Here is a 10,068-nt window from a genome sequence, read left to right on the forward strand (position 1 = left end):
GTGGGGGGAGTAAATGGGGAGGAGAGGAACTGACAGTGTTCCTTTGCCTTTTCTTAGGGTCCTCTGAAAGGCTTTCTGGAGGCGCTGGGTAGGCTGCAGAAGAAGTTCTACTCTAAGGGCCTGCGACTGGAGTGCCCAATCCGAACCTACTTGGTGACGGCACGCAGTGCAGCCAGTTCTGGGGCCCGAGCTCTCAAGACCCTGCGTAGCTGGGGCCTGGAGACAGATGAGGCTCTGTTCCTAGCTGGAGCACCCAAGGGCCCCCTCCTTGAGAAGATCCGCCCACATATCTTCTTTGATGACCAGATGTTCCATGTAGCCGGAGCTCAGGAGATGGGCACGGTGGCTGCTCATGTTCCTTACGGCGTGGCACAGACCCCCCGGAAGGCTGTACCTACAAAGCAGACCCCATCTGCCCAGTAGCTGAGCTGGCAGCTTTACCAAGCCATGGTGCACCCGGTCCAGTTGCCTGCCATCCTCCGGCACCCCGACTAATGGACCCCACCTGCTCTGCCCCTCTGCATGTCTGTCCTCATCCCTGGGATTGGGGTACATGGAGGAAGTGATGCAGGCAGGGCTGGCGTTCTCACCAGTCCTTCTTTTGAGCAAACACTGTGCCATGATCCTGGCTAGGAAAATAAGACTGTGCAGAGAAGTTGGTGGGATGGAGCAGGGGATGATCAGAAAAGCTATATGTCAAAAGGGACTTGGGGTAAAAACTAGCTCACTGCAGTGCAGAGAACCCTGCTTTGAGAGAGAGCAGATCTGCCTTCTAAGCTCTGTCCTGGCATTAACCGCATGACTTTGAGAAAGTACCTCCCCTTCATGGGCCTCAGTTTCCCATGTTTTTTAGGTGCTCGTTTGTAGGGTTTTTTTGGAGGTTTTCAAACTCTCCTTGAACCGTAGCAGCTTGGTTTTATGATCGTCCTCTTTAAAAGAAGCTGCTGCTGGTATATATTGCACCTTCGTGCAAACTACAAAAGGATTCTCCCTCTAGGTGAACTATAGGAGACTGCCCTTCCTCTAGGCTGACCTAGACTCAGGTGAGGGTACACAGATTGGTTAGCAGGTTTTGGGCTGGATTTCAGCCCCCATTCATCCCTCAGTCCAGCGGCCTTTTTCAAATGGGCAGAGTGCACAGTCGTCCACAGCATCCCTGTCTATAATCTTAAACGTTTGGAAACCACTGGACAATAATTTGTACTTTTGGCTTCCGGTGTTTCTCTGATCTGGGTCATCAGTAGCCAGCTGCCAGGTGTAAGGTTTGAGGAAAGGAAAGAGGAGAGTCCATTTAAGTGGCATGCAAAAGCGCCTTCAGCCAGCAGGGGGCACTGCAGCCTCTTACCGGGAGGAGATTTAGTGGCTGCCCACTTCTCCGGTGGCTTCCTTTGCTTTTCCTTGTAGCCAGAGTGCAGCTGGTCCTCCCTGCCAACCCCCTACCTCCCTTCAATTATTGCCTCCTGCTAGGCTGTAAAGCAGATCTGCCAGTGGGGAAAGTGGTGGCGTGTCTGTCGACTCTTGTGACTCCAAAGGCAGAGAAAGAAAGCTCAGTGGCTGAAGTAGGAGGCAGCTCAGGCTGAGTCACAGCCTTGGGTTGTCCTGCCCCGGGTGAAGTGGAAAGGTGCCCAGTCGGCGCTCAAGTGTGCAGTGGGCAGGTCTGAGACAAGCGGTAGAGACTGGAAGGAGTTGAACTGTGCATTAGCAAAATTCTGCCGCTCCACAATTGGAGCTAGCCTATGGAAAGCCAGTCTATGGAGGGGATTCCAGGACCCCTCCCCGAGATGCCCCAGTGCCTCCTCCACCCTTGCGGGAGCCCCGGCAGCTGCCTCTTCACCACTGCTGGATGCCAACTCTCGCTGCTTGCTGAGGCAGCCTCCTCCCCACGGGCCGCCCTGGCTGTCTCTGGAGGCAAGATGGAAGCCCCCGCGGCTGGGCCACGGGACGGCGTGGGCAGACTCCCTGTGTGGGACTGAGTGTCTGGCTCCCGGAAGGAATTCTAGCTGGAAGCGACTTGGTGAAGAAAACCAAAGGTATCATCGGAGGGGGGGCAGGAGCCTAGAGGTGTGTGGAGAGTCGGAACCGTCATGGGGGCAGGAGGAGGGCGTGACGGGCAACCTGGGACCTGACCTCTGTCCCTCTGGGGACTCAGCCCGGCGTCTGGACGAGCACAGGTGCTGGGCAGTGTGGGGCAGAACATAGTTACAGAAAGAAGCCAAGTAGGAGAAAAAGTGAGAAGACAGAGATGGTTCTTGAAATGCGCAACTGTTGTGGCCAGCAGAGAAGCCCTGGACTAGACTTTTGCTGCAAGCTTTGGAGGCTGGTGCTGGGGAGGATGGGCAAGGCTGTGCTGAGCGGCTGTGGCAGATGCCGAGATGACCGCCTTATCAGGGGACACTGATGACCGCCTTATCAGGGGACATCCGCATTTTTGTGTTCAGAAGGGCATGTGATGAAGATGTCTTTGCACAAGGTCCTTTCCATCCCACAGTCAGGATTCTTCTGGCTAAAGGGGAGGTCTCTGCCTGGTTTCAAGCTCCAAGCCCAAGAAGAGATACTGTGAGACCAAAGAACAGGAAACAAAAGGCAAGCGAGAGAGGGAGCTCTGCCCCAGAGTCACCTTTGATCTTGGCCAGATGTCACAGTGGCTACTCAGGGTATGAATCACCACCTTGGATGAGCCTCCAAGTCTCAGAGTCCAAGGCCTTAAGAAGTCTGCAAGGCTGGGCACAGCCAAGGCTCATAACCATGGCAAATGGTATTAGAATGCGTGAGCAGGTGGACGCATGGTTTGTAAGGGCAGCACCAGATGTCACCTAATTAAGACAGACCCCAGGGACTCTGGGATCCTGAAGTGCCACCCCTGGGGCCTAGTGATGAATACCAGTGATCCTCACAGGACTCTCAGGAAGCAGGAAAATATGACACTGGAAGCAGAGAGATAAGGTACAGTAAAAGCCATGGGTTTCACTGGAGTACCCTTAATAGATGGAGATGGCTCTGGGCCATGAAGAGACACTAACGGTCCAAATTCTGTTATTGAAACCGTAAACGAGCATCTCAGGCTTGGGGAAAAGCTTTCAGTGGCTGGACTAAAAGACCAGGAGTCCTGGGGACAGGCTTAGGCAGCAGCAGACCAGCCTTCTGACTGCTCCAGGTGGGGAGGGGCACCCTGGGTGAGCGGCATCTTACAGTATCACCAGGCAAATCAAAATGCCCCAGGCCCAAGCATGGACTGCAGCAGAGGGGAGGAGAGGCCACAGCTCCGGAAACGCTGCACCCCTGTACCTGAAAGCTCTGCAGAACACTGGTCCCAGGAAATGCTTGCCAACAAAGTCCCAGACCCAATGGATACCGCCACTTCACAGAAACACGGAAGTCCTGTTACTGAGTGCTGAGACTGCTAAGATCATTGCAAAACTGCCTCCCCTTCCTGAGAGCCCAATCAGAGTGGTGAGGATGTAACAATATGCCAGAAGAAGCCGAAACCAGTGAGAAACGCAAATCCAAGATGGATCTGGTATAACAACAAATGATAGGGCTGATATTCAACTGGGATGCACCAGTACAGCCAAATGGATTATTAAAATCTTGAAATACTGCCATAACAGTTGGTAAATAGTGCTGCCCTCTAAGCCCTTAGTGCCCCTCTGTGGCCCCAGCTGCCCTGGCCCTTCCACTGTGAATCCTCTTATCTTCCCATGACTCAGCAAAAGGGGTTCTGGCCAAGCTGGTTCAGAGAGGTAAAGAACTTGTCCAAAGGCGCACAGCTAGTGGCACTGCTGGAACTCACAGCTATGTCTTCTGATGGTGGGAACCAGGCCCTTAACCATTATGGCATAGTGTGCACGCATATGCATAGAGGTGGCAAGAGAGGCTTCATTCTGAGGTCTTCACCAAAGGAGTTATCCATTAGTGTCAGTTAACACATTCATCTGCATGTTAAAATGCTTTGGGGAGGGGAGCAGATGTGGCTTAAGCATTAAGTGCCTGCCTCCCACATGGGAGGTCCTGGGTTCAGTTCCTGGTGCCTCATAAAGAAGACAAACAAACAATGAACAGATGTCAAGCAAAAACAATGAGCAGACATCAAGCAAAGACAATGACCAAGACAATGAGCAGACAATGGGCAAAAACAAAAACAAGCAGGGAGTGGATGTGGCTCAAGAAGTTGAGCGCCTGCCTTCCACATGAGAGGTCCCAGGTTTAGTTCCCAGTGCTTCTTAACAACAAGCAAAAACATAACAAAACAGTGAGTGTGAACAATGAGCAAACAGACGAGGGTGCCATCTCGGTGGGGAGGATGCTATGAGGAGCAGGTATAGCTCAGTGGTTTGAGTACCTACTTCCTTTGTACGAGGTACCAGGTGCTATGATACATTTGAGTGGGTATGTTGTTGTTATTTCCTAAAAAGCTAATCATAATTTAAATTAGAGCCAAACATTGGCAGAACCCCTGAAATACCCCCAAACAACCCCAAGTTCTGTGGAACCCAGTTCAAAGACCCTCATATCAGGCTAATGCAGAGTGGCAAATTGTAGACCTGTGGACCAAATCTGGCCCATTGCCTGGTTTTGTAAAGGAAGTTTTTTTGGAGCAGAGCCATGTCCATTTGTTTACATATTGTCTATGGCTGCTTTCACATGACAACGTCAGAGCTGAGGTGGTGCAAGGGAGACTGCAAAGCCAAAGGTAATATCTGGCCCTTAACAGAAAAAGTCTACTGACCCGTGGAATAAGGCAAACATCCTCTGCCCACTCTTCAGTGGATGGACCAGGTCACATCTACCTAAGTATCTGGGGGCAGAGGCAGGGCATGGGGGCTCTACGCCCATCTGTGGGCACCATTAGGGCTGCAGGGAACCACAGGCACTAGCTGAGTACCTCTACGTTAAACTTGGCAGACCCTTGACATTTGAGGATTTAAGATAGCAAGTTTTACCCGTGACCTGTTGTAATGTGCAGTTTTGTGGATGCATGACTTTGACTTGACCGTGCCCTCCCAAGCTGATGGGTAGGAGCAGGACCTTTGGCTAGGGATGTGCCAAGCTGGCTGTCCAGCATCTGCTTCCAGGGTGGCCTTGTTCTCTACTCCTCATTGTCCACATGGCAACTCTCGTGAAGATGGTGAGTGCTGATGGACGGATGAGCCTTACCTAAATATAAGTTTTGGGTAAAGTCAAGTGCTCTGTGTTGACTCCAGCAGCTCAGATCTAATAAGTCATCCTTATGCTTTCTGTGGAAGCAAGAACAAGTTATTCATGGCGAGGGTCCCAGCAAAGGTTTTAGCTGGTTGAGAAGTTACTCATCAAGCAAAAGATAAAACTTCAGTAAAGTTGGAATGGCAGTTTCCTTGTGGTATGAGGGTATGGGCAACAAACACCCATCCCTCATGATGGAATTGTGGATCAGGAAACATCTAGGAATCTGCAAATTTAGAGATTTAGACAGATTTCAGGATCCACTGCAAGAATGGCAGTTGTGGAAGCCACCGCTCCTATCCTCCGCTAATGTCGCTGCTCCATCATGGTACTCTTCTCCGCTAAGTCCAGACTGGGACTCAGAATCTGTCTCAACCCAGTGTTCTAGGCAGGCTCTTGCATTGGGTTGGAACTGGCATGAAAGATGAAACCTATTTTGCCATCTCTACCGGTTATGGGTATCGCTTTCCCAGAGGTACATGGGTCCTGAATGTTCATTCCCTGATGCTCTGGTGCAACTTTGAGGGTTCTGGAGTCTCACCTCATTCAGGCAGAACACACGAGGAGGCAGGAGAACGGCGTCCTGTGGTTGGCAGTTTCCTTGGAAAGGGTGCCTGAAAGGCAGTGCCCTAGATTTTACCGGCTTGAAGCGAAGTACTAAATCCCTCCCGCCAGTAGGTGGTACTGCAGGCCAGCAGGCAGCTGCTGCTTGTATTCACTCGCTCACTGTTCTGTCCTTCCAGGCTACTTGGGAGCTTCCTCCTGGTAGCTCTAGCCAGCCGAAAAGGTCTTTAGGTGCTCTGGAAACATTTGCTAAATGTACCTGACTAGCTGATTGTTCTCGCGGATAACCACTGTGATCGTGTATATAGATGCACACATGAGTGTGCACAACTAGACTGTGTGTGTTTTTGTTTATGTGTGTGTGTGTAAAGGTCATGTGTCTCTGCTGAGGGCTCTGCGTGTGTGTCTATACACATAAGTATTCGTATGTACGGGATGGTTACCTCTGCAAACTGAGGCTTCTGTTACCCACATACTGATCACTAGCCCTGCTTCTGGGGACTAGTTCTGGCTGTTCTCATCATCTCATGGGCATTTGCACATAGGCAGTGTGGAGTGAGGGGCTCTGAGACCAGGAGCCCTTGTCTTCCTTTCTCTCCAGCTTCCAGCCTTGGGCAACAAGGGGCTTGGCTCCCACCCCTTTGCCTACACCCCCAACCCTTGCAGCACTAGGAAGGAAGTGGTGGAATCTGTGCCCAGACACCCCACTTGGCTGCACCAGCCTTACCATCTCTACCTATTTCTTACCTCCCCCTGACAGTCCCAAGGCCCAACATGTACTGTTGGGCAGATTGTGCACTGTACAAATCTAGAGAGAGCCATTCATACCAACTGTAAATAATACCTCCCAGGCACCTGCAAAGTCTGCCAACTGTACACAGCTGCCCTGGTCATCTCGTGCCCACAGCTAGGAAGGCTGCTTTCCTCCTTGCCCCACTGGCCCAGCCCAGTCTAGGCTGAGATTCCCTCCTCTGCTTGAGTATTCTAGTCTGGCCCAGAAATGACTTACCTTTGGCCTGGATTGGGAAGTATCTCCCTGGTGGGCTACTCCTCAGAGGCCTCTGAGAGTCAATTTGTGAAAGTGAAATATGGCTGGAAACTTTCCAGTTGCTCCTCTTCGCCAAGTGGCAAACCAAAGCTCTGTAGACTGGAGTCCTTGGCTCCCACACTCCTGGCCTGAGGGCAAATGCAACTTCATGTGCCAACAGGTTATGGTGGGTCTGCGGTGATATTAGGGCCAAAGCCTCGAGGCTAGACCTGTAGCCGCCCCCAGGTAGAGAATCATTCAGGTCACGAGACTGGTCCCTGGGCCAGGGGTCACAGACCCCAAGGGCCAGGCAGAGTCTTCAGTGAAATAGAGAACACGTGCCCTTTGTTTGATATGGCTGCTGCTATGTGGGAATGTGGGTGGGATTGCCAGATATTCCACCCCATTTTTCAAGAGAGGCTGGAAGTCTGGATTTTTAAATGTTGGCAACTGTTTCAAATTTAGAAAACACTGTGCAGGCCAAATAAAATACACCTATAGGCTAAATCTGGCCCTCGAGTCTCTAGTTTGCAACCTCTGGCCCAGGCACAGTATACTGGGTATTTTAGACCTGAGTAACTAAGTCTGGAGATGTTATGCTCAGATTCATAGATTTGGGGATCTTTAAGAGACCTTAGCAGTGACCTAGTTCAGCCCTTGTGTGTTTTAAACTGTGTACATACGAACTTCTTTATTAACTTAATAGCACACAGAACTTTAACTTCTGGTTTCTACTTAAAAGCATCTCAATATCCCCAATTTTAGAACAAGGATAAAAGTTGAAATTGCTACACATAAATAATGTGCTTGTATCTTTACCTGTCAGAAGCCCTATTTTATAACATTTGTTTTATTATATCTCTATTTTTTGCAAACCTGGGCTGCCCCAGACTTCCTCATAACCTAACTTCTCTGGGTTGCTTTTAATGGTAAATCCCTTAAGTGCCTCCTTCAACACCTGGAGTATGTGCTTCTTCATCTATGCCTGGGGCTATGACTGCTCCCCCTGCCGCCAGCTTTGGCTACCCCTCCTGCTGGCCTGCCATTAGCACTCCGCACAGCTCTAGTTCTTTCCGACTTGGGGCAGCATTCACCCAAGCCACATGATAAAGGGTGCTACCTGCTTGTCAGCGTGGATTCCTCTCACTCTTCTTGCTTGTCCTAGACTTTGATTTTACAGCACAGGTTTCTGTTTCTTCAAAGCCATTCACATAAATAGAAGAAGTTTTTAATAAACTTACATTGTGTTGTTTCTCCCCATACAAGTGGGTTATGGCCCCCTCAAGAAATGCTATCGGGGACATATGCAGTGAGCAGGCCTGAGACCAGTTCCATCCACTGGTGCGGGGGTCTCTCTGTAGACCCTCTCCCCCAACATGAGGACTACCCTGAGGGGAGATTCTCAAATGGATGGCAGCCTGAGCACATCAGGAGACAAGCTTCCCATCGGTGTTCCTGACATGGATGCAATATTCCCATCTGGAATGTTCCCATCTGGGACTGGAGTGGAGGAAGAAGAGCAAATGAAAAAGGATTTAAATGGGGGTAATTCAGACTTCTTCCTGTACCTCACCCCCAGCCCAGCTTAGGTCTATGGCTCTTTCTCAACCTAGCCCAAAGGAATATATCCAGCTTCATTTTGGCATCCCCTAGCCCTCAGTAGGTGGCAATAAATATGCCTATACCTGAAAGACTGAATTCAGGGCTGATAAGACTTAGCCAGTCGTCTGTGGCCAGCGTCATTTCTGAACTGGTTATAAAATATTTTTAATATCTTTCCTAAAAAATCACCAAAGGATCACCTATGGCCTGTTTGGGTAGGAAACCAAAGGCATGGGAATCTTATGGCGTATTAGTTACCTATTGCTGTGTAACAAATTACCCCAAAACCTAGAAGCTTAAAGCAACAAACATTTATTATTTCACAGTCTCTGTGGGGCAGGAATCTAAAAGCGTCTTAACTGGGTGCTTCTTGCTTGGAGACTCTCACAAGGTTATAGTTAAGCTATCAACAGGAGCTACACTAGGGAAGTGGACTTGGCCCAGTGGTTAGGGCATCCGTCTACCACATGGGAGGTCCACGGTTCAAACCCGGGGCCTCCTTGACCCGTGTGGAGCTGGCCCACGCGCAGTGCTAGTGCGCGCAAGGAGTGCCCGCCACGCAGGGGTCTCCCGCGTAGGGGAGCCCCACTTGCAAGGAGTGCGCCCCGTAAGGAGAGCTGCCCACCGTGAGAGAAAGTGCAGCCTGCCCAGGAATGGTGCCCCCCACACAGAGAGATGACGCAGCAAGATGACGCAACAAAGAGAAACACAGATTCCTGTGCTGCTGACAGAAGGGGACAAAGAAGACACAGTAAATAGACACTGAGAGCAGACAACCGGGGTGGGGAGGGGAGATAAATAAATAAATAAATCTTTTTAAAAAAACCCACAAGCTCATAAAGAAGAACACGCAAGAGATAGCCACAGAGAACAGACAACTGGGGTGGGGGGAGAGGGGAGAAAAATAAATAATAAATCTTAAAAAAAAAAAAAAAAACTGGAGCTACAGTTAGCCAAAGGTTTGACTGGGGCTGGAGGATCTGCTTCCAAGATGTACACTCACGAGGCTGTTAGCAGGGAGCCTCAATTCCTTGCCACAAGGTTGCCTGTGTGTCCTCACAACATGGTGACTGGCTTCTACCAGAGTGAGTGATCCAAGAGAGAGCAAGGCAGAAGCCAACTGTCCTTTATGACCTGGCCTTGGAAGTGACATATCATCACTTCTGCTGTATTCCGTTGGTCACACAGACCAAACCTGATACAAGGTGGGAGGAGACTACACAAGGGTGCAAATACCAGGAAGTGGAGATCAGGGGCCATCTTAAGTGGGCTATCAGGCAAGATTATGCGCATCAGCTTTGGATAACCAGGGGCCTGCAAGGTTATCTTAAGCATTCCCCTGCCCCTGGGCAAGACTAGACTCAAACATGCCTCCTTGGGATGGGGAGAAATGGGACTTCTCATCCTCTTCCATCCTCACACTCTGCCCAGCAGATTTCTTAAGGGGCCCTGGGGGTCACCCACTTGGGAACGTCATGGAAACTTTGAGTTCTGCGATGTCTTGGTCTCACTGTGAAGGTTTAATAATGTCCCTAAGGCCAGCAGTACCAGAGCTGTTTATGCTGGTTTGTGGCCAATGGGCCATGTCTAAGGTAGGGAAAGGGCAGGGGCTGAGAGGGGCGGTGGTCCAGCCCCCTCTCCTTCCTGGTCCTGGGGGGAACAGACCTGGTCCCCTG

The 10,068-nt window shown here is 50.5% G+C and overlaps 1 protein-coding gene across 1 annotated transcript in view; it reads left to right on the forward strand.

Annotated features, from left to right (window-relative positions):
• Positions 1-8,026, forward strand: part of NT5C1A (5'-nucleotidase, cytosolic IA) — a 31,396-nt gene extending 23,370 nt beyond the window's left edge. The window contains exon 6 of the mRNA XM_058303828.2: positions 58-8,026. Coding sequence (XP_058159811.1) covers positions 58-423 — 366 coding nt within the window. The 3' untranslated portion in view covers positions 424-8,026. The remainder of the gene's footprint in view (positions 1-57) is intronic.
• Positions 8,027-10,068: the final 2,042 nt, after the last annotated feature.

The sequence above is a fragment of the Dasypus novemcinctus genome, chromosome 9 (genome assembly GCF_030445035.2).
Source record: "Dasypus novemcinctus isolate mDasNov1 chromosome 9, mDasNov1.1.hap2, whole genome shotgun sequence".
In the NCBI taxonomy this organism is placed as follows: domain Eukaryota; kingdom Metazoa; phylum Chordata; class Mammalia; order Cingulata; family Dasypodidae; genus Dasypus; species Dasypus novemcinctus.